A 24,268-nucleotide genomic window follows, 5' to 3' on the forward strand; every position below is an offset into this window, starting at 1 on the left:
GGCCAAATGGCACTGGACTCCCTTACCTCAACCTCTGATGCTCTTCACACCATCTCTTTCCCTGCAGCCACCCATTTGTCACTTCTTCTCCAAGCCAAGCCAAATACCTGAATTCCATGTCCTCATGTATTTATTCATACTTTCCCTGTTTTTAATAGAAGCCCAGCTATGAGAAGAAACGCATTTGCCACCTGCATTTTGTGCACTTGGACCCTGACAATGTGAATGCTATCGTGGAAAATATACCCTCTTCCACCGCAGGTCTTTGCCCTGCCGAAGCCGAGGTCGAGGGAAGCGTGCAGCTGCCGAGCAAACCCCCGCCAGCCGCTGCGAAGCGCATTGGGCATCAGGAGAGGCGGGGCCGGAGGGGGCGGCCGCTGGCCCGCGGCCTGTCCCCGCCCCGCCCAGGCGCCTGCACCGGCGGTAGGGCCTAGTCGCCATGAGCGGGGCGCGGGTCGGGTTGGGCCCGTTGGGCGCGCTGGGCCCGTGGCTGCGGGCGGCGCGGCCGGGATGGCTGTGGGCAGGTGCGGCCTGGGCGCTGGCGCTGGGCGCCCTGCTGGGCGCATGGCGCTGGGCCGGCGGGCGGAGGCGGGCGGCGCGCCGCCTGCAGCGGGTCGGGACGGTGCTGCGCCTCGTCGTGTACCCAGTGAAGTCGTGCAAGGGGGTGGAAGTGTCGCGGGCGCAGGTGACGCCGATGGGGCTGCGGAGCGGGGAGCTGCGGGACAGGTAACGGACAGGTGCTGCGGGGTAGGCGGCGGGGAGGCAGGTCCTGCCGCCAGCCCTCTCTTCTGGCTCCGCCTCTGGATTCCTTCTCGGCCTTTGAAGAGGCGCCGGTGCGCTGGTGCTGTTGCGGCAGCACCCTCCACCTGGCCTCTGCCTCTGACGGTGTTCGACGCGTTTCTGACCCCTGGCGTTGCACTACAGGTTTTGGCTTGTGACCAAGGAAGATGGGCACATGGTTACAGCTCGCCAGGAGCCACGGCTGGTCCTTATATCTGTCGGGTCTGAGAACGGACACTTGACTTTGGAGGCACCAGAAATGAAGAGGCTGTGCTTGCCCATAAAGCTTCCCAGGAAGAATCCCGTGCTGAACTGCAGGTACTGAAAAGTTATATTTATTTGTTTTTTTAACCCCTTCTCATCTGTCTGAATACCATCTCTCCCTCACATGCTTTGCTTTTCGACACTATGTGGTGGTTTGTGTTTTCCTGCGTGGACAGTGGTTTTCAACTAAAAAGAGGGTAGGTTCAGATTAGACATAAGGAAGAAATCTATTGTGGCGAGTGGTGAGACACTGGAATGGCTTACCAGGCAAAATTGTGAATGCCCCATAATTGGAAGTGTTCAAGGCCAGGTTGAAGGAGGCTTTGAACCGCCTAATCTTGTGGAAGATGTCCCTGCCTGTGGCAGAGGGGTTGGAGGAGATGATCTTTAAAGATCACTTCCAATCCAAACAATTCTGTGAATTTCATTACTGTGTGTTATGCAGGAGGCCAGTTTTGTTTGTCATAACAAAAGGTCTAGTTTTAACCTACTAATCACTAGTGAAAACAAATATTGGGAAGAGATGGCACAGTATTCAAAAACCATACATTATACATCTGCCAAATGAAGTGTGATCTTCAGTCTTCATAGAAAGTCATGTTTACTCAGTTGTGTTTACTTCTGGTGTATTCATTTGTGCCTGGGTGAGCATCTCAGAGCCTCAGTCATGCGTGTTGGTATTTTTTGGTCATCACAAGTATATGCATCAGCATTTTTGGATACACACTGGCTGTTCAGAATCGATGAGATGTTGGAGTTCAGATTCCCTCACCCCTGTCAGTAGGCGTTTAACTGAGGTGCCTGAATTAACAACTTGGTTGACACAGCTCACTCTGTCATCATGGTGGCAAGACAGGAATCCCCAGAGAGCAACTCATGCCCTGGAGATGCTACTTCAGAGGGGTTTCAAGTGAACAGGTTACAAACATAAGTCATTTAGCTGTGTCCCTCGAGCTTTGTTGTTATGAATGTAGGCCTAGTTATTTTATCTGTGTATTGAAATCCATGCTGGGAAATTTGCTGGGGGGAGGGGAAACAGAAAACCTTTTCTCTGCTAAAATGTAAATATATGACTATTTAGTAACTGTAAATTATGTTAGCCCTTGCAAAGGTACTGCTAAGTGCTTTTCCTTTGGATAAGAGAGAGGGTTAATGTACCAGCTGCTGTAATTAAAACTAAGGGAATGCTGGAGTGCTGGAAAGGAGTTGCATTCACCAGCTTTTAGTGTAAGTCTGTTGCTGTGGAAACCCTCTATCAGCATAGCTCAGTATCTCTATTTATACAAGGCAGGTGCAATTTACAAAAGATAGCATTTCTCATGGAGAAATAGCTCAGGCTTTAACAAAATGCCTATAATGCCCACGTGTTAGGCAGTAACACATAACACTACAAAAACTTGCGGTTTTCAAGGATTTTTTTTTCCTAAAATGTATTGTGTCATTAGAAAACTCTTTAAATAGACTAAATGCTTTCCAGTAATGAAAAAATAGCTCTGATTTTCCAATTTTAGATCTCAGTGATTTGTTCTTCTCTTGATTTTCTTTCTTATATTTTTTTTTTTCATTCTTTGCCTTAATAATCTATTGCACTTTCTGGCTTTAAATTTGCTAGACTTTGGGAATGCAAGTAAGCAAAAATTGGATGCTTGTAAATAGACTTCAAAAATGACCAAGTTGTCTGATGTTGTAGGTTGTGTCACAGGATGTGAAATTGGCAATACCCATGGTTAAAAGTTGCCTTGCGCTTCTCAGGAAGAATCCTGAGGTGTTGCATGACTCTACTGTGCTTAAGCAATTTACCCTTTGCCAAATGAAGGCTGATTCTTTCTAATCCATTCATAAGAATGAGGTTTGGGAGTAGTACTGCATTCAGGCCTTTTGCTCCTAGATTCTTCCTTTTATAGCTTGTGAGGAAGAACGTCTCTCTTGCTGCACAGAAGGCTCTGCCAGAAAGACCCTCTGCCCAGACTGTTTATTTTACTCCTAGGCAAGCACGACGCCTTCAGGTTGGTGCCAGCTCATGCAGGTGCCAGCTCATGTAGCATGGTTGGGAACTGAGGCAATGTGGGAGGCTGTGCAGATCCTAATCTTTGAAACTAGTAGGTCCAGTTGCAGATTCGACATGAATATTGAAAAAATCCTCTGTTTGAGGGAGTCAAATGTAGGACTGAAGCCTACAGTTGTGTAGGCACAGTTTCTATCTGTGCATACTTTACAAGGGTTTCTCTAGCACTGTGGTTAAGAAGCCTCGTGTTCTTCATTTGTGCACTTTATGTTGCAATACTGAAACTACATGAACTGTTCCTGTGGATCTGTATACCACCAAGTGCTTGGGGTAGATATGCTTTGTGGGTGGAAAACAGTGGTTTTGGAGACTGCAAGGCCCTCACTTCTGTTGTGTCTCCAGCCAGAGGGCACGCAGGGACTGCGAGAGAATGGAAGGGAGAGAACGGCAGTTGAATACTGTCTGAGGCAGTGGTGTTTAATCCCAACCTGTACCGCAAAGTTGGTACAAGGATCGCAGCAAACAGAGCGGGGACGTTGCTGCCAGCACCCTAATGGTTCGTCTCTCCCCTAGATGAGTAAAGTAGAGCTCCTAGGGGATGAGCTTGGGCTAGATGATCTGTTTGGATACCTGTATCTGTGCTTTAAGCTGTCCAGGGTACGATTGCACAGGTAGAGGAAATTGCAGTGCATTTGCGTCAAAATAGCTATTTCAAAGAGAGAAGTAAAATTATTCGTGACTGACGTTGATGTGTATCAAAAGAGTGAGTTGAGGTTTACATTTTCTTTCAGGGAGAAGAAGAAACTTGTGTAAACTTGTTTGTATTCTACTGATAATGGCTTTTTATACCCCGTGGACTTTGCTTCCATTATGAATCTTTAACCTCTCTGAAGTTACTGAGCTATTCTGTGAGCTTAAGAGTTTCGTTGAGCTCTGGTTAAGTTTTTACAGCCCTAAAATCTGAAGGAAAGCTTCCTTAACATTCAGGACCACTTACAGCATTTAATATAATTTGTAAATGCCAATTAAAGTAACTAACCACATCCTTTCAAACTATCATTTGTCTTTTGAAATGAATTACCTTTTAGTTGATTTCTGAGTGTAAATCTTTTGGTGTCTTGGGCACATGCAAATGCAGGAGTAGCCCTTTTTGTTTTCTTGCTTGAAAGTACGATGGCTTTCAAAACAAGATGGCCACATGGAGATTGCACACTAGGAGTGATCCTTGTGTCAAATTCAGAAAGCAACTTCCACTTTGTTATAATCCAGGCAGTTTGTTTACCGTGTCTTGCTACCACTAGTAAAAGAAGTTATTTGCCTTTGAATAACAAGTGACTTTTCAGCTTTCCTGCTACCTTGCTGATGTGTCCTGTGATCCTTCAGGGTGTTTGGGCTGGATATCCAAGGCAGGGACTGTGGAGATGAAGTGGCCCATTGGATCACCACTTTCCTGAATTCGGGGCCATATCGACTGGTGCACTTTGAATCCTCCATGGTGCCAAGAAAGTCAAAGGACATAATGAATGTTTTCCGAACCACAGATGAGGTAAATGAATGCTCTTTTTCTCAGAAGCACTTCCATTTAACTGTTTTGCGCACGGTTGCCAAAACCTGCCCGTTCTGTCGGTTGTGGCTGTGACCAGTTTAGCAAGGTGTGTAGTCAGGTACTTAAAATCACGTGAATATTCTCCTTTTCTGTGATGAGATGAGTTGCTTGAATTTTACTTCAAATTTGTTCCAACCTATTGACCATTCACAGCTGGAGTCTGATACTGAAATTTAAAGAGGAGCTATTACATTGCAGAATGGCATTACTTTTGTGCCCCAGCAACTAGAAAAAAGTAATATTTTTTTTAAGATGTTTTGATGGTGTAATCTGTGTTGCATAGAGGACTTCTGTTCCTATCCCTTGTTAGGTCTAGGACTGTACTGATATGAATTGTATTTCCTCCTGTTCTGTTTGAAGGAACAATGCTTAACCCAGGGCTCTATAGTTGTGGGCCTAGGATTTAAAATCCAAAGACTATTGCAGAGCTTTCATCTCTCTCTTTCTGTGGGAAGAGGCTTGAAGGTATGATGTAAGAGAACGTTAATGCAGGTAGGGAAAGGAGATGTTCGTATTGTTGAAGCCAGTGATGCCCTTCTTTTTGTCTGAACAACCTTCTCATGGGAAGATGGTTTGATGAGCGTAAGCTTTTTAAGCAAATGCAAAATTGTTAGTGCTTTGCCTTACTGATGTGATGTTATTATCTGCAGAGCATCAGTGTTTGCTTGGTACTGCACGAAGACAAGGTGGTATATTCAAATATGGACACTTATAGATATGCATTTATTATGTAAGGGCACTGAGACCAATACAGAAGGCTAGGCTTCAGCAGAAGGGATGACAGATGTAAAGGAGTGACATTCAGGAATCCTAGCATGAAAAGAGGGCAGAACTGTATATTTAGTTATTTCAACACTTCTCAAGATTTGTAAAGGCATGTACAAGGGCGAGGAGAAGATAATACAAGAGAAAGACGAGAGGAGGACTATACACTAAAATTCTTACCAGATTGGAGGGTTTTTGTTTGTTGGCCTTGTCTGCTAAAATGGTAACCTTCCTACTTCAAAGCAAACTTAGAAGGATGTTCAGTTGCAACTCAGTCTAGCTACTCTGTACATGAAGCTCCCTCTGGTGCTGTATTAAGGTAGATTCACTTTGCAGAAAAATCTAGTTAGCTGTTTGTAGGCAACCAGGTAAGTTCAGCAGGTCCATAAATGTCTTAAGTACCTATTCATAACTTTCCATAACATGTTTTAACTGGTATACCTAAATCTGTTTTACACCTAGAATAAATGTCTGGGACGTACACGCGGTATTGTTTTGTAAGAACTTGTGGTAGCTTTATATCATGTTGGTTTAGTTCTGTAAGTAGAAGTTTAATTTTACCATCTGAGCAAATAAAACTTGCTGTGGTTACTGAAATAGGAAAGAGCATGTTATTTTACTTGTTAACCTGTTTCCAGGAAAACTAAAACCTGAGTGGGGCAACTTTCCAGTCAGCATAATTATGTGGCCACTGCTTCCAGCATACCTGTCCTTTTGCTGTTCCACGACTTTCCTCCTGTGCTCTTACAGCAACCTTAGGATTTGTTTCTGCTTGTTTATGTAGGTTGCCTATCCTGATTGTAGCCCAGTCTTGATGCTTTCAGAAGCTTCACTGGAAGATTTAAATAGAAAGCTGGAGAAGAAAGTTAAGATGGAGAACTTCAGGCCAAATATTCTCGTGACAGATTGCAGTGCTTTTGAGGAGGTAAAATAATGTCTTAAATGTCTTTTTGGAGGCTTGGTTATGTTTCTTTGTAACTCACTTTCCTTGTGTGATGGTGCCTACAAGGATGAGAAAAGCTACTATTCTGTGATTTTTTTTTTTTTTTTTTAACTTTTTTTTTACAGCTGAATTCCAGAGGGATGCAGCTTCTGCTCACGTCAGCGCACGCTGAAACACTGAGGGAGGAGGCAGGCCTGTCAACGCAGCTTTAGCTTAGCAAAGGAATAAGAGAAATATGTTTGAATGACAGGCCTGCTACTGAAAGCTTGCCTTTAAGTTGGGAAAGCTGTGCAAGCTATAATTGATTGATTGCTGATACAAATGAACAATTTGTAAATTGGCAGCATGATTTAGAGCCTTTGGCACAAAACTGATCTTTGCAGTCTTGCAAGTCTATCACTGCATCTCTCACGATATTCGGGTAGCTCAAAAAACACAACCCAGGAAAGTATCTGGTGAGGAAATGAACTGGTAATGGTGACATTTGCATGTTTTTATGTTGTGTTGCCATTTTTCCAAAGAATTTGGCCTAGATAGGTCTGGTAGTTTCTCAGATCTGAGAAGTTCCTAAATTGGGAATGGGCTTTTGTCTTCCAAGAGGAATTGCAATAGGAAGTTTGTGCAGATGAGAAGTGAAAAATTACTTCCACTAAAGACTTTTCCTGCAAAAATAGTAACTGACCAGGTCACCAATCACATTATCACACATAAAGTAAGCATAAACTTGCTTTAAGTTCAGACAAGAGATTTATTACTTATGTATCTTTTGTTCCAGATACAATTACTAGTGAGACCTCAATTGGATGATTGCGGTGACCAGAGGGATTTCATTAAAATAGTACCATAGTATAACTGTGCTTATTTTAGAGGTACCGAGTAAAGGTGCTTGTCTGGAATGGTGATTCTGCTTCTAGGAATGACCACGCCACTCCTGGAGAAGTGTTTGCATGAGGATACATCTAATCTGTGTATTATGTTTACCTTCCCTCAGGACACCTGGGAGGACATTATTATTGGCAACGTGGAGATGAAAGGAACAATGTGTTGTAGCAGGTAAACATTTGACTGTTAATTTTATAGAGAGAGATTTATGATAAGAAGCTGTTATTGATTTGGCACTGTCTGTCATTGCAGGTGTATTTTAACAACTGTTGACCCAGACACTGGAGCCCTGGACAGGAAGGAGCCCCTGGAAACATTGAAAAGGTTGTAAAAATACCAGCGCTTCTTAGGCTGTGGGAGTGGATTTAGGCTAGATCCCAACAGATGTTAGACTACTGTTTTAAAAGTGGTTTGAAGTATGTGTGGTACATAATAATGCCAAGTGTCTGTGCATATTGGCTTCCGTTCTACCTTCTGCAATTCTATATGGTAAGAAAGTTCAGGAAGTTCTCTCTTCTTTCTTGCAAACTTTACGTTCCCTGTCTCTTTCATCTCTGCTAGGCTGAATGCCTGGGGTAACAGGTATTTAAAGTATTTAAAGGTCTGACTTGGCAACTTTGGCATTTCTTTTTATCAAGTCTTTTGTATATATATTATGCACCAATATGTGAATACAATCAGGCTTTTGTCTCCGTTTGAACTGCTGGTTTCTCTCAATTGCAATGTTTTTGACTTTTTACTCTAGTACGGTGACGGAATCGGGGTGTCACTATTCACATGTCCCCTCTCTCATCACTGATGCTTTGGTTAGAATTTGCTAGCACTGATTCTAAAGAAGTGCTCTCTCTCTGCAGTTACCGCTTGTGTGATCCGTCCGAGCGACATTTACACAAATCCAGCCCTCTCTTTGGAAAATACTTCGCTGTTGACAGAACTGGAGTAATTCAAGTTGGAGATCCTGTGTACAAGATGGTTGAGTAAGGAGAGAGATCGTGATCAGAGGATGCCTTTTCACTTTCACGGGCAAACTGTTTTCCCACGAGCATAGTCACCAGCATAACTTTTTCTTGTTCCTGGCAATATCTCTTGTGCTATGTTCCTTTGTAAGGTGCAGGGGGTCTTTGAGGCTATGAAGTGCCACTCACTTCAGATCATGTTATCTGCTAGCATGGCTGTAGCAAACGTCTTTAGATTTTTCTGGGGGCTGTAATAGAAGAAACTCTAATCCAAGACAGACTTCACAGCACTGCTGTGAGCATCACACCTCCTAAAATTTTATGTCAAACTCGCTATCGGGATCCAAAATTATGTACATGAGCTTTGCATCGCATATCAGTGCCTATAAAAACCACAAAACCTGTCATGCCAAGTGTAAAGTGAATATGTTGGTCACAGAACTGCCTTTACAAGTGAACATGGAGAGCAGATGGCAAGTCACTGTCTTAGATTCCACCCTTCTTGGTCCTAGTCATCTTACGCTATCAATAACTGGAGATCCTTTTTCGCAATGATACTTACAATGCAGTCCTTTCCTGAAGAAAATTACTGTCTTTCAAGATGGGAGCAATATCAGAAGGAGAAGGATTGTGAGCTGGCGAAATGCTGCTCTAGTCTGGAGGTGGAAACACTGGCTGACAATCTGGGAGACTGGGGGTTTATTTAATTTGTGACTTCTGCTTGATAGAGTTTGAACCATCAGGCTTTTTTTTCCTCTGAAGCATACTGTCACACCAGTCCTGTAGGGCAGTGATTAGTTTGCTGCTGTATCAGTAGAACTTCCAATTTGACTAAAAGAACTAGGTGTTTGCTGGATCAGAGACCTTATGCACGTTAGACGGGAGGAAAAGCTCTTGAGTGATGTAATTCTAAGCCTGCACATTCAAGCTGATGTCCAGGCCAATACTGTAGGCTCTTGTGTTTGTACATAGTTCCTCTCTAGCTCCAAGCAAATGTTTGGCAAGCTGCGGTTTTGGACTGAGCATGTTATGTTGTGTTATGTTATTACTGATTATGCATTTAGATCTCTGGTTGCCCCCTACCTCTAACCAAAGGTTCTGCCATTTGCTGGTAGTTAGATTTTCTGCCATATTTTGTGCTGCATAGAGCAGATAGGGGAAGAACCTAGTTGGATTATGGCAGTAGTGCCTTTTCTTTAAATATTACGTGATTTTCTTTTAAAAAAAAAAGTGGACTCTAAGGCAGAGCCAGCCATCTTTCCAATGCTTGTCTGCATACTGCTTTGTTCTGGATTACTAGATCTAGAAAGAGTGTTGATCTAGGCAAAAAAAGGGAATCCAATTAAGTGTGAAGAAGAACAAATACGACACAATCTGGTGTTGAGATTCTTTGCTTTCTGTTGTGAATGCGAAACTGGTATTTTTGCCCCGTGTTTACAGCTCAGATCTGTAAAATGGAGAGCCACTGTGTCTTTGAGCCAGTTCAGGCATACGTGGCAAGCCTGAAGCAACCATATGGGGAAAGTAGTTTTCTTCTGTTTGTGAACTATTGAGTTGCCGTGAATATCCTTCTGTCAGCAGAGTGCTGTGTAAGTGTTAAAGTTTTCCTATGACAAACAAGTGCCCAGGTCAGACTGCACGTTGCAATGTTTGGGTGTTGCTATGCCTGATGCAGCAATTAGTGGGAGGAAGTGAGACAAAAAGCATCTTTTGGAAAGGAAAATAATCCTGAGATTCCTTTTTAAGAAGCATATGTTGAAGGTCCTTGGTATCAGGAGCTGAAACCTTGTGGGATTCCTAATGGTATGATTAATCAAAGACAGCCTGCAGCAAAGCCATCAAGTTACGTGTGTGTCCATTCAGTCAAAGAAGCCGAAGGAAAAAGAGATGAGTTTTTGGCTCTAGCTAAACATATTTTTTTCACTGTTGTTTTACCACCACATTAGGCTTTATGTAACACAAATCGTGTGGTATAAATCATCTTGCCTTTTATTAGAGTATCATTGATTGGGCTGATTTGGAAATGAGGCTGTCTCCAATGAGAAACTACATCTGCATTCCTGTTAAGAAAATGCTATAGATCTGAACCTCAGATTTATCCCTGTAAAAGCCACTTAGAAAAATTTGGCAAGAGTCCTTAATCAGGTGTGCGTCTGAGTACAACACGTTTCACTAATGACACTTAAATCAGTTAGGAGATGAGAGAAAGCCATTCTGGGAAGTGGAGAAGATAACTTACAAACATTGCAATATAAATATCTTCATATAAATGTTGAACTGCTGTAACTGTAGGAATTGTATTTGATCTTGCTAAAGCCATTTAGGAAATTGACTGAAAACATGTCAATAACAAATCACTGGTTTTAAAATTGTGTACCTAAAAATGTTAATTGCTTTTTTAAATCTAAGAAAATAGAAATACAAGCTTCTGTTGAATCCAAACTCCTGTAAGCTGTAAAACTTGTGAATCTTCTTTTTTCTTTGTTTTTTGTTTTGGTATTTAACTCGGTTACTTGTTTTGATATTTAACTTCTACTGCTCATGTATAATTAACAGAGATTATTACTTTTCTTAATCTTACCTCTAAGTTTGGGAAAAGATGCAGTTAACCAGAGAGAAAGTTGTATGTGTAAGTGTCATGGTTTAACCCCAGCTGGCAGCCAAGCGCTACACAGCAACTCACTCACTCCCCCTGGGTGGGGTGGGGGGAGAGACTCAGAAGGGTAAAAGTGAGAAAACTCGTGGGTTGAGATAAAAACAGTTATCCTTAAAGGAAAAGCACACAAGCAAAACAAAGCAAGAACTTAACTCCCCGCTTCCCAGGGGCAGGCAGATGTTCAGTCAGCTGCAGAATAGCAAGGCTCCATCACACATAATGGTTACTTGAGAAGTAACCATTCCACTGACAGAAGTAACTCTTCCACTGACAGAAGAGTAGGACTGAAAGAAACCATCTGGGTCACAGAGTGCAGTCTTCTCTAGTTGCAGAAAACAAAGGAACAGATGTTAAATACAGACTTGCAGAATACCCCTTTCACCTGTCTTCACATACCATGGGCCACAGACACTCACTGTTATGCTTTGAAAACTTCAGAATTGAAGTAAAAGTTCAAAAGCCACCGTGACAGTTGGACTAGAAGGAGATCATGGGAAAGATGAAGAGCACCAAGAGTGTCCTAGATCCTTTCACAGGTAAAGATTGAATTCCTCAAAATAGAAACCTTCCACTGCCTTTACAGGTGGGCGGTTTGGTGGTCAGTATTAACTCTCCATTCCTTGAGTTTATGTACAGTAGAGAAACCTCTTTCCTGTTGTCTCAAGAATCAGGTGACGTGAAGTTTCATTTCCCTCAGCTCTTCCTTTATTTCTCTTGAACAGGCATTAGCCTGTCTGGTAATGGTGTGCTGCATCCCAGGTTCTGTGGCCTTTAGCAGAACTCTCTGCTAGCTCATGTTCATGTGTTCAGAAATGCAAGTCACAAACACCCTAATTGGGAGTGTGAGGGTTGCTGTGAAGAGCACCGGGAATCCAAATAGATCCATCAACCTCAACTTAGTTGTAAAAAGTCTGGAAAAATTCCTGATCCTTTCAGACTTCCATGAAACTATCTCTTCAGACCTGGAAATGGTTAGAGAAGAAGGCTGAGTTTACTTGAAATGCAAGGACAAGCAACTGGAGTCCTTCAACAACCAATTCAAAACAGAGAGCTCTTGGCCACTGTGTCTGGTGGAGCAGAAGATCTATGCTGAACCTGACTTGCATGCAACTCTGTGTGTACCTGCTTTCTACCTGGGCAGACTGTTCCACATTGTGTGACCAAAACACTTGCATAAGCAGTCAGTGAGGCTCTCCTTGAGACTCTGCTGAGCGGGGTGGCTGTGTCAGCTGTGCCCCGTGGTGCCACTGTGACTTATCAGCTCCTGGGAGGATGCTGAGAGCATATACAGTGTAAGCAGCTTGCTAAGCCTTCTGTGGAGCTGCTGAGAGCCTGTCTCTGTTTATCTTGTGGACTCAGCTTGGCCTTGTGGAGTCTATCTTTGAAAGCAATGGCAGCAGTGCTAAGAGTCGCAGCTGTGCACTCATGAAGGGTTAAGGAACGTATGTACTTATTTTAAGATGTCCAAAGAGAGCAAAGTCCATCTGTTTTATTTAGTTTGAACATGCTTCTGGACCCCAGGGAAGGCAGGCAGTGCAGCCAACAAGGGAAAACTGCTGGAATAAATACAAATATTAGTGTGTTTTCCTCTCTTTTATTCTGTTGCTAACCAACTGTGGAGAAACTGCAAATGTGGATGGCATGGCTAAATGTGAATGTGAGGCAAGTCCTGGATGGGGCTTCTTTCAGTGTTTTGAGTATGGCAAGTTTCTTCCAGAGGGGCACAAGGGGCTTCCTCCTCCACGCTGAGCTGAAAAGGGGAAGCCTGGTACAACACCACTTCCCATGGCGTCTCATTTCATGTAAAGCCTTGGTTGCTTAGCTTGGCAACATAATTCACTGTCATTAAAGCTTTCTTTTAATTTGATTTTCAAGATGCTAGCAGAAAATGATCACTTTTTTATGTGCACAGGTATGTTAAAACATTATTTAATTTAACTTAACAAACAAACAAAAACTCCTTCCTCCCTCCTTCCTAAAAAAACCCACCAAATCTACACAACAAACCCTAAAACAAAGAATGCTTGGTTTGGAGGTTTGTTGGGTTTGTGGGTTTGGTTTTTTGGGGAGGGGGATGAAAAAGATCCCCTACAACACAGCTCCAAGCAATAGAAAAGCTCTGTTGCTGACTGACAAGTGGAGTCCTTTACTTAGTATATGTAATCATTATGGAGCCATCTACCAGCATATCTGTACTAAAAATATGTTTTCCTAAAAATCCCTGTCAATTTTAGCATCCTTACAAGACCCTTGGAACACCAATGTTTGTCTTACATGCTTCTGACCTTTCTGCAACCCAAAAATAGCTGTTCCTATCCCATTAAGCTTTCTACATACATAAATATATTTGAAGAAAATAGACTGTATTTAAAGTGATTAGTTAGCATCACAGATAGCTCCTGCCCTCTCTGGTCCCCCTGGGATTGTTTGCCCTTTTTCAGTGGAGTAGGTTTGGATAAAGTATGTTTCTCTGGCATGGATGTTCTGACAGGGACTCCCACAGATGCTGTTTAATATATCTTCTGTTAATGTGAGTAGGGGCAAAATACCTTTTCATCTAGATGGAACTGTCAAAGTGGATTTGGAGCTGTATTTGAAGGCATCAAGATATGTAAATTTAAGAGGGTGAAGAATGTTCCAAGGTGAGTCTGACTACAAGCACACTTACACAAGCTCATATATTCTTTTAAAAAGAGTAAAATTTGACTGTGCCTTATTTATAATAGACTTCAGATAATGCTTTTGGTTTTGTTTAGGGTTTACTTGTGGAATGCCAATGTTTAGTCTGCATATTCTCCACAAAATTACAAAGTCCTGATGTTCTCCACAAAAATTGTACAATACAAGTGATTTTGAAAAGGCAATTCAATTCCTTCTGTCCTTTCTCACTTCCTTTAGTGGGTAATGCAATACAGACGTTGCATTTCTTTCCTTCAAACCCAGCCAGCTGTTCATAAAGCATGTGTATGTCTGTGTATATACACATGCATGTACATTTATTGTTGAGTGTGTAAGAAGTCTACATTTACTTCAAAATTGAGTGGTTTGCATTTACACTCAAATACTTTGTTTTGTCAGGCTCCCCTGCCCCAAACAGATCTCTGAAGGCATCTCAAGTTGGCAACATAATCAGCTGTGACCACTTTATTTCCATTTCTGATTGCTTGCTTTTTCCCATGAGAAAGTCCTTTTGAATTATAAATTTCACTTGTGTAAGGGAATGGAAACTCCATTCCTGCAAGATATGAAACTTCTCTGGCTTGTTAGTCTTGTTTCATGCTCGCCACAGCCTATTATAGATGTGTACGTGGATTTTTTGTTTTCTTTCCTGGCAGGTTTCCACTAAAAAAAAAACGGAGACAGGGCTTTTGGCACATCCTCTGAACTAAAAGTCTCCTGGCATCAATGAAATAAAGCGAGATGGTACATAGTGTCCCAGCCCTGGATGAAGTTCTGATAGTTTTTGAGCCTTTAAAACTGTTTCCTCTCCAATTTTCCCTTCCTTCCTTCCTTCCTTCCTTCCTTTCCTTCCTTCCTTCCTTCCTTCCAGTGCATTTGTATTTGGCTATGCATATGTATTTGAGCTGCATAGTATTTATTTGAGTACTTGGTTTCCTTTTCTGCAGGTTGAGCATCTTTCCTAGAGCTACAGTGGCTCGTAGCCTAGTTGCTCACATAACCTTTTGGGGCATAGTGCAGCTGCATGGGAAGTGAGTGATGGGATGGTATTGGGACTCTCTGTTGACCTTAGTGTCTAGTGAGGTCAGGGAAAGGAAAGAAGAAGAATTGTAATTCATTAGAATGATAATTTGCTTCTAAGGACGCTTCTCAGGAACAGATCCTGCAGCCTCCCCCGGTGCCACAGAGCAAGGCAGCAACCCTGATGTGTGCACATCTATGCAGCCTTGTAAAAGAAGCCTCTGTGTGCTGGTTGGCATCAGGGGTCATACCCTGAGGTATCTGGTGGCACTGGAAATCAGCTTTGCCTGTATATTCGTGGCCGCCCACAGCGTGCAGTCGGCTTTGGCTTTTGCTGTGACTGTGAGGAATGCTCTGCTGAAGGCCCTCTCTGGAGAATGATGTCACTTATCTTGGGTTTGCAACCTCAGTAAATCTTTCACTAACTCTTTTCAGTGTGATCTCACAGCTGCACGGTACTGGGACATGGGGTTTTCCAATGTGATACACTACCCTATATGTTGATTGTGCTAGTACAGTCACAGAAGCTTTTGATGAATGCATCATCTGGTTTTCTGTAGATGCATGCCAAATATCTACCTCTTGAAGATGATATATCAGGAAAGATGCAAAATCAATTAGGGACATAGAATCTCAGGCTTATTGGGTTAGAGCAAATGTATTTATGTCTAATCAAGTACCTGAAGGATGGATGTCAGGAGGATGGGGTGACACTTTTTTCTGTAGCTCCCAGTGACAGGACAAGGGGTAATGGACATAAGCTGGAATACAAATAGTTCCACTTAAACATAAGGAAAACTTATTTCCTGTGAGAGTAAGGGAGCCCTGGCACAGGTTGCCCAGGGAGGCTGTGGAGTCTCCTTCTCTGGAGGGTTTCAAAACCTGTCTGGACATCTTCCTGTGTGACCTGTTCTAGGTTGACCTGCTTTGGCAGGGGATTGGACTAGATGATCTCTAGAGATCTCTTCCAACCCCTACCATTCTGTGATTATGTGATTCTAATCCCATTAGTGTCAGGAGTTCTTCTCTGCTTTGAATCTCCATCCCATATTGAAATGAAAATTCTTGGCAAACAGCAGTACTAAAAAATAACTAACTGATCAAGATTCTCTCTTCAGACTTGTCCCAAGTGAAGTTATGTGCATAGTTCTTCTTGTTTTGGTGGCATCTGTGGCTGGACCCAGTCCCTGCCAGTGGCATGGCTGAACAGAAATCTATGCTTTAGGGAGCCTTCCATCAGTTGTGTGGGATGAGCCCAAGCCACGTAGGCACACAAGAGTGACAACAAACACATGAAGGTTTCACACAGATCAACTTCTTCAAAATGCTGCACGTTATCAGTCTCTGAAAAGGAAAAAGTACATTAGGCAAAATCTTGCAAGCTGCTTCTCTGCTTTGAGGTGCCTTTACAAGTTCTGCAAGAGGGACCAAACAAGTAAGAAAACAATCACCTAGAAAGGAAATCTCTAGGAGCTGCTTTCAAGGCACACAGAAGTGACATCACAAAAATTATGCTTTTTTCAACAAAACAGTACTTTCAAGGAGTCTTTTCAAAAGCCAGGGCAGGCTTTGTCTGCAATAACCTGTGATTGCTGAAATGATACATGAATAGTTGAAATAACCAAGAAACACCCTGTGAAGATGTGGGTGTGTAATGAGTGAGGGTGCTGTGATAATGGTGTTCCTGGGGTGTGCAGGACTGGCGAGGAGGGGAGAGGGGTTTCCTATTGTCTATAAAGCAGCTTCTTGGAAATGGTTTTCCTTTTCATAAGCCTTCCTTTTGGACAAAAGTTGAGTATTTTTAATGTCATTCTGTTAACATCCTTGTGATGAATCAGAAGAAATGGAAGAAAGCACTCTTCATGTGTAACAAAAAAATAAGTGCACCTCCACTACATTTTGGAAAGGTGCTAGGGAAATCTCACCTCCGACCACAAAGGTGCTGCAGCTCAGCTCCAGGTACCAGCCTGCTTGGCATTGCTACCCAGCAGTGCCTCACCACTGGTGGTGGGGTGGAGGACACCGACAGTCTTCAGTCCCTCTTGGGTTTTTGTCTCGGTGGTAACAAGCTCATGAAAATGTTGTTGAGTGTTACTTCTGCAGCCAACTGACAGAGTAGGAAACCACTTCTGAGTTAGAGCCAGGAGTCACTTGTAAAATCCTCCAATGGCTGCCCTGCGAAGGGTTTGCAACACCTCAAGCATGTTAATTCAGCTTTGGGCTTCCTACAAACCCCAAGGAGAGTGGGTAATCATCCTCTCTTTCTCAGAGAGGAGCAGAGTGAAACAGAGATAGTTGTCTCCTGCAAGCATTTGGCAGTCAGGAAGCAGTGGCTCCTGGAGGGCTGCCAGGTGTTGCTGGGAGATAGGCAGGAGCCTGTGTGTATGCATAGCCAGCCTACAGCACCCAGACCACACATAGCCTGGGTCTGGAAGAAGCCACAGGCCAAGGAACCCCAAGGCAGCTGTAGGTGAAGGCTGGCACCCAGGGCTTTGCTAGGTTGACTCCACAATGGAGGTAACAGGTGCATCCTGCTGAGATCTGTCTCTGCTTAGTGCCCAGCTGTGGTGTGAGGAGCTTGGGTTGCTGCTACAAAGGGTATTTTTGTCTCATGCTTGGCTGTGTGGGGTAGACACACCTTTAGCTCCTCTTTCCTTGAGGTGCAGGTTATAGTTGTCCCCCTTTCTGAAGTAAAGGCTGATGATAATGGTGTGTTGCCATCATGGATATTTAAGAGTGATCCATAGGTGCAGTGAAGGCAAAACTGCATTTCGTTCTTTGAAAGAGAAGGGCAAAAGGCTCGTTTAGGATTTCATCCTGGGAGAGAAACAGGAAGGGCTTCTCTGTGAGGCATCTCATCTTCCTAACTTTACTGCAGCCCAAGCAGTCTGACCCAAAATTAGATAGAATTTAAGGAGATGCATGTGTACAGCAGGGCTCAGTCTGTGGGTGGCTGAGCAGCAGAGCTCATCCAGGCTAGGCATTGGGAAAATCTTTCTGAGTGGGAAAGAGGGGAAGAAGCTGGATTGTACAGTCACAGTGGACAGGACATGGAAAGGTGTTTAAAATGTAGCCTATGGATTTGGCCACTTCCATTGTAAATCTGGCATTTTAAGTCATTAAAGACTAGTACTAATTCCTGTCTCTGCTGGAATAAACAACTTTGGATGGAAAACTCTGTACAAAGAATGGCAAACTAAAAGTGATTTAGATTGTTATTGAACTCTCCCTGCACCTTCTGGGAAAACAAACCAAAAACCACAACCTAGTGCATATGTAATCTGTGGATATAAGGATACAACACAAAGCTGAATTAGCCTCACATATCCAGAGAACACAATAAAACTGTGTGCGTTCACTTTGATTTTCATTTATACTTGTCAAAACCCACAGCACAATATGGTACATTTTCACTCTCAATTTCCACTGGAAATTGCTTTCAGAGTGACTCATTCCTTATTTGAGCGAGTCCTTTTTGTGATTCCTGACATGTTCCACATTTCAGTAGCTCTTCATTTGAATGTGCTCAGCCTTAATCACTGGCATTTTAGTTATCTTCTTTGTCTGTAAGCCCTAAGAAGCCATACATCCAGCATCTCCAAGACGGAGACCTGAAACTAGAGAATTATTTCACCTGAACAGGATGAGTAGGATTCTACTTGAGATTTCAGTGTGGTACAGATGATCTTTGCCTTTCTCCCTTCTTCAAGATGTTTTTGTTGAACACTGTAGGATTTTGCACTGCTGCTTCTTCAGAGCTCTGAGTTTCTGTGTGAGCTGTTTGGCCTCATAAACTTTCCACATGGGAGCATCCGTGGTTTGGTTACCATGTTATTTATGTAGAAAAGTGTAGTGCTGGGAATGTAGCAATTTTTGCTGTGAGACCTGTTCCAGCTGAAGTCCACACATAAGAAGTCCCAATGTGGTCTGCTGCTGGGTACCTGCTCACTAGGATATCTGTGTGGACAAACGAGCACTGTGTCTATAAGTGACTTCAGTGTAAATATACTGAACTCTGCCTATTTTTGACCATCTTAAAAAACTCATAAACTTCTCCCAGATAAAACAATTCAGTGTGTGCTCTCTTAGGCTCTCTTAGGACAGTGCATGAACTTTAAGTTCCCATAAATATAGCAAAGTGTAGGTTTCCAGGAAAGGGAATAATTAATTTGAGGGACTGATGTCCTCTGCTGCATCCCAGAGGACAGATCCAGCTGAAGATCCTTCACTCTTGCCTGGAGAGGCTTTACATTTGGCAGCACTAGGTCCTAAATATGTACTAGCTCTACAGTTGTCAGCAAACTCCTACCCCTATCCTTTTCCAGATGTTCAAGAAAAAAAGCTGCATTTTACTCTTATTGTCAGCTGTTTGACAGTGCTGCTGCTTTTAAAATAAATAGAAAAGTAAAGATCTTAAATCACTGATAAAGTACAAATACATTTTAAGCCCACGTTTGAATAGAGTTACTGTTGCTCACCTGTCAGGGCTCTGTTACTATTACTGGAGCTTGGATCCCCCTTGGCCAAATGTTTCAGGGAGCTTTTCCCCCCCTAATATTTGCGTGTTTTAATATTGCCAGAAATGTAATTCTTCCAGATGGGCCACTGGGAGATGCCCCTCTCCCATGTGCTGCTTCAGATGTGTCCATGAACACACCAGTGGTTGTTTTACTGTTGAATAGCCTGCCCTGTTTATCAGTAGACATTTTGCCACTGTTTTCAACAGGAATAAGATTGTCCCTTTAACAGTTTGTGATTTTATGTGCTTTTCTTATTTTAGAACAATTCCCTTGTTGTGAACCCTAGGCAAAATGTATAATCAAAATGGAGAAAGAGGCCACCTATACTAGGTAACCTGTAGCCTTACTTACTCCCAGATATACTTCTCTGCTCCTTCCAAATCCAGAAAGGAGCCAGCTCTTTCGGTACCAAGTGAGGGATTTCTGATAAGCTGGGAGAGAAAATGGAGCTTTACATATCCTGAAATAGGCATTGTAAACACGTTATACTGCAGTATGCCTTGTCCTCCTGTTGCTGGGGGTGGGGAGAAAAGTGCCAGCTAAACACTGTGCTTTAGAAACACCGTTTCTGCCTTTCTGATGATGAGTTTAACTTTTACTGGTACTTGAGGCATAACTGAAATGATCTTTCTCTGAATGTACTTCAGTGTAGAGATGCCTTCCAGAAAACTTGCCACCTAGCTGCAGGGTCCAGCAGAGGAGGCTGGAGCAAGCAGAGCCAAACCAGCCTCAAGAGATGCCTCTGTCTATCCCCTAACTATGAAGAATGCAATGACAATCTCATACATAGAGTTGGGTGGGAGGAATCCAGGCTCTCACAACTGAGTAAGAGAGTGCCTTTCCTCTTTCAGCTATCTGAAAATATTTTTTCTGAACCTGTATTTCTGAAATGAGTACCATATTCCCTTCTGGTTTGGATTTTGCATCGCACAAAGCTCTCAAAAAATATTATCCATATACAGATTTAATAACTTGCCAAACTTTATTTATTCTTTCCTCTCATGTCTACAGGTGATATATTGATGTTCCACCTTCAGATTTTCCTTAGAGCATGTGCTCACTCCTCCTAATAGAACGATAGTCCTGAAATGAATGTGAATCAGATTTTAGACCAGGTGTTTTATCTGGTGAGCAGAATAATGAAGCAGAAGGAATGTGACAAGGGAGGTAGTTCTTGTTTACTGTACTTTTTCTAGCAGACCAATGTAACTAGAATACAGGGTAGATGAGATGGATGTGATAGCATTGCATTGTTTTCTGTGCAATTATACATCGGACAATGTCTCTTGAGAAAATTATTCTCAAGCAGAAGGAATGCTGTAAGATGGCCATGGCCAGTCACTTAGTCATGACCATCATTATCTGTATTGTGATAGTTTTATTCATTTGCTTTGCTCACCATCTCTCTCTTCTCCCTGTGCTAATCTGTCCTTGTGGCTTTACTTCACCTTTACTCACCAGTGCTCATGTGGTTGTTTCTTGCTCTTGTTCTCTTTAATAGAGAGAAATACTGTCATGGTTTAGCCCTGGCTGGGTGCCAGATGCCCACCAAGTTCTTCTATCACTTCCTCCCCCCCCCCCCCCCCCCCCCAAACTGGAATGAGAGGTTTGTGAGCAGAGATAAGGACAGGGAGATTCTTCAGCAATTAACCACTTATGGTCCCAGGCAAAACAAACAAGACTACTCCACTTGGGGAAGAAAACAGAAATTAATTTAATCTACCACCAATCAAAACCATAAAACCCCAAAATATAACAAACAGAAAACAACAGAGTGGTACACAGATGAAGAGCACAACCAGCCCTTTCAGACCACCTTCTCCTCATTTTTCCCCTCTTCCTGGGCTCAGAACTCTGATCCCAGTGTCTTTACCTCTTCCCCTCATGAACAGCTCAGAGGGGCAGGGAGTGGGGGTTTCAGTCAGTCTGTTCCCAATGGCTCCTGACACTTGTCTCTCCTCAAGCAGACGAGCTCCTCATCAGCTGTCCCTGCTCCAGTGTGGGTTCCCTCACACACCTGGCAGTCCTGCACGGGTCACTCCAAAGTGCGTTCATCCTGAGGGCGGCAGCTCCTCTCTGCCTCCTGTGTGAGTCTCTGTGGCCCGCAGGCTCTCCAGCACGGCCTGCGCCATGGCCACCTCCTCACACAGTCTCCTGCCTATCCAAGCACACTCACCTGGAGCTGCTGGTGGCTCTCAGTGCTGCCATTGCCCTCCATGGGTTTCACAGGCACAGCTGTGTTCTCACCGTGGTTTGCAGAAGGGTCTCTGGTCTGGCTCTCCTCTTTCCTTCCACTTTCTCTGACTATGGGGTCCTCAAGGTTACCTCCATCTTGTACTAATCCTACACCTCCTCTTCCAGCTTAGATCTCCCCTTCTTAAATAGTCATGGCTGAGCCGCCAGATTGACCCAGCTGGGCTGGAGGTGGGTCCAACTTAGAGCAGGGGGATATTTCAAGAACTGCTTATGAGGACCGGCACTGCAGCTCCCTCCTTCTGCTACCAAGTAAAAGCAGCTCCACACAAACCCATGACAAATACACATGATCAGCTTTTATTAAAAAGGGATGGAAACTGTTCTGAAAAAGAAATTAAAATTTAAGTTTCATACTCAGGTCATCGATTTGGGATCTGTCAGGCACCAGCATACAGTGTGGTAGTGGGGGTGGGTGCCAGTGTTGATTTCTGAATGAAGAGTATGTTGAGGCAACAGCTGTCTACTACTGTATCACTGATGTGCCACGTACAGTCAACTCTTTCTCAAATTGAGTTGCTGGAAAAGAGCAGTCAGAGTACCAGAGAAGGTTTAATCAACTGACAACAATGGATATGGGAAAGTAAAAAAAATATCAGAAGACAGAGATTTCATTTACATTACTCCCAGTTAGCAGTTTTGGACAAAGTGAAGGCACTGTCTTTACCTTCCCACTATCATAGCTGAATTAGTGTAGTGTTGTTTCAATTAACTTACTAGAATTATGTAGAAATAATATTGTCCAGACATTATTGCTATTGAAAATGAATGAATATATGGGATGATTTTCCAACTAACTGCATAAAATGGTATACTACCTGTTGCAGTTAGGACTGTAACTCAGATGTTCAAAAGGCAAAGCCTCTTTTGTGGGCAGGTGACCTTGAGAAGGTTGAACATTTTGTAAGTGATGGCTCACAAAATTAGTTTCAATCAGATTTTTTGTTTAAGAAGTTTAGATATACACAACTTCATGTTATGAGTTTTCAGTTTGATCGGCTGCTGGTCTTTATGTTGTATGTGTTTTGTACACCTCCATCCCTAAACTCATGTATGCAGCCACAAAAAGGCACATCAACAAACTCAAACCAAACCACGGTTCTCAGGTGACAGTCATGCACTTGAAAGAGAAGGGGATTGCTGTTAGATGTATGTCCATCAAAAGTAACATTGACTAGATTCTTTCTATACACACTTTTGTACTAGATGGTTAAGTCTTGAGAAATAGCCCCTTGGTAATAGAGAAATTAGAGAATTAGAAATTAGAGAAATGGTAATAGAGATAAATGTATTGGAAGGGTGGCGATTCATGTTTTATCCATCTATTTTCTGTCTGTAGCTTCCAGATGGGAATTGGGATTCCTCTGGTCTGAATTTCCTCTATGTGGTGGCTAATGCAGAAGAGCTGATACTTTCGTTGGCTTTTTGTCTTGTTAATGGTTTCATTAACAAGACATTTGTCTGTTAGTGAAAGTCGACAGGTGAGATTTTACCTATAGGCAGTCTACAGCTCACAGGATTGGCATAATCATTTAGAGGAGAGTGGAGTGAAATGGATCAGACTTTTGTTTAGACAGGGATTCTGTTCCTAGCTCTGCCTAAAGTGACCCTGTGCAGCCTTTCTGAGCCTCCTGTATTTTGTCTCTGACATGGTTGGATTGATGCTTGCTTTTCTAATAAAGTAGGAAGATGAAGCTGCGCTTAGTAATAAACTATCTGAAGTGTGAGTGTCATTAGGCATAATCAGGGAAAGAGGTAAAAGTAGGACTGCTGGGTGCCCTCCAAGCCTTTCCCTGGCTAGTGAGGCTCTCTAACAATCCAATTACTCTTCCGGTAAGTGCTAGGGTTTGCTGGGTTCATTTGGCTGTTTTTATAAAGAACGGAGGAGGGATGGTGGGTTCAAGAAACATGCGTAGGATGGGTAGGTAAAGTCTCTTTAGAAGTGCTGAAAAAGCATATGAAAAGTGAGATTCTTCTTTTTTTTTTTTCTCAGTGAGTAGATTTCACAGCAGTGCCACACCACCTCTCAAATGCTGTTGGACTTTCCTCTTGCCAGAATTTCAATTTGTACTACAAACCCCAGAATTCAGTCTCTTTAAAGAATCATAGAATCACCTAGACTGAAAAAGATCACGGAGTCCAACTGTAAGGTGTGCTACCAGAACAGTGTAGTTTTTACTGCCCTTATTTCTAAAAGTAAATGCAGGTCATTGTAAAGGGTGAAATGTTTCCTAAAGTATGCACACCTTTTTATTTTTATCAGTCTAAAAAAGAAAACAAAACCAAGCAAACAAACAAGCTGATTGATCTCAGCAACTATTAAAAGGTTAAGATAAGGATTTTTTATTTGCCAGCCTTTTTGAAAAAACAAAATCTTTGGCTCCATAATCACTTCTTTTTGGTATCACAGATGGCATCTTGAGAATCTAGCCTGACCACAACAGAAATGTCAGCATGAAAGACTTTGCTACTTCCGTTTTTCTCAGTTTTGTTTCAAATAGAAATGCTAATGGAGTTCAGAAGTAATTTGATGGAGTCCCGTGTGTGAACTTTTTTCTGCTGTCAGCTTTTATCCTAAGCTTTAGTGTTCCTCATCAGCTTTAGCACGTAGATGACACTTCAAAATTTTTTTTTTTTACTCCACTCATATCATGTCTTTTTATGTACTTGCTTTGCACTTGATTGCACCAAGTTTATGTCCAGGTTTTCTCAGTTCTTTTTGTGTGGCAGTTTTCCATGGTTTGGATGGGTCTTTCAAACCAAAAAAGGCAAAAAGAACACGGATTATAGAGATTTGAAGGTGTGACATTTAAACCCCTTTAAATCTTACTCATTTGTAGTTGAAGAAGATTTCAGTGTAAGAATTTTACCAGACTCTAGGGTAAACAATCACTATAAAATGAGAAAAAATTGCAACATTATCAGGGCAGATTAATTAT

The 24,268-nt window shown here is 42.6% G+C and overlaps 1 protein-coding gene across 1 annotated transcript; it reads left to right on the forward strand.

Moving 5' to 3' along the window:
* The first annotated feature begins 383 nt into the window (after window positions 1–383).
* Window positions 384–10,643, forward strand: LOC104555878 (mitochondrial amidoxime reducing component 2). The gene is made up of 7 exons (XM_010199492.2): window positions 384–726; window positions 925–1,098; window positions 4,433–4,595; window positions 6,205–6,345; window positions 7,355–7,416; window positions 7,498–7,569; window positions 8,100–10,643. Exons 1-7 carry the CDS (start codon window positions 440–442, stop codon window positions 8,224–8,226), a joined length of 1,026 nt encoding a protein of 341 aa, XP_010197794.2. The 5' UTR covers window positions 384–439; the 3' UTR covers window positions 8,227–10,643.
* The last annotated feature ends 13,625 nt before the right edge of the window (window positions 10,644–24,268 follow it).

Source organism: Colius striatus, chromosome 2, assembly GCF_028858725.1.
Source record: "Colius striatus isolate bColStr4 chromosome 2, bColStr4.1.hap1, whole genome shotgun sequence".
NCBI lineage: Eukaryota > Metazoa > Chordata > Aves > Coliiformes > Coliidae > Colius > Colius striatus.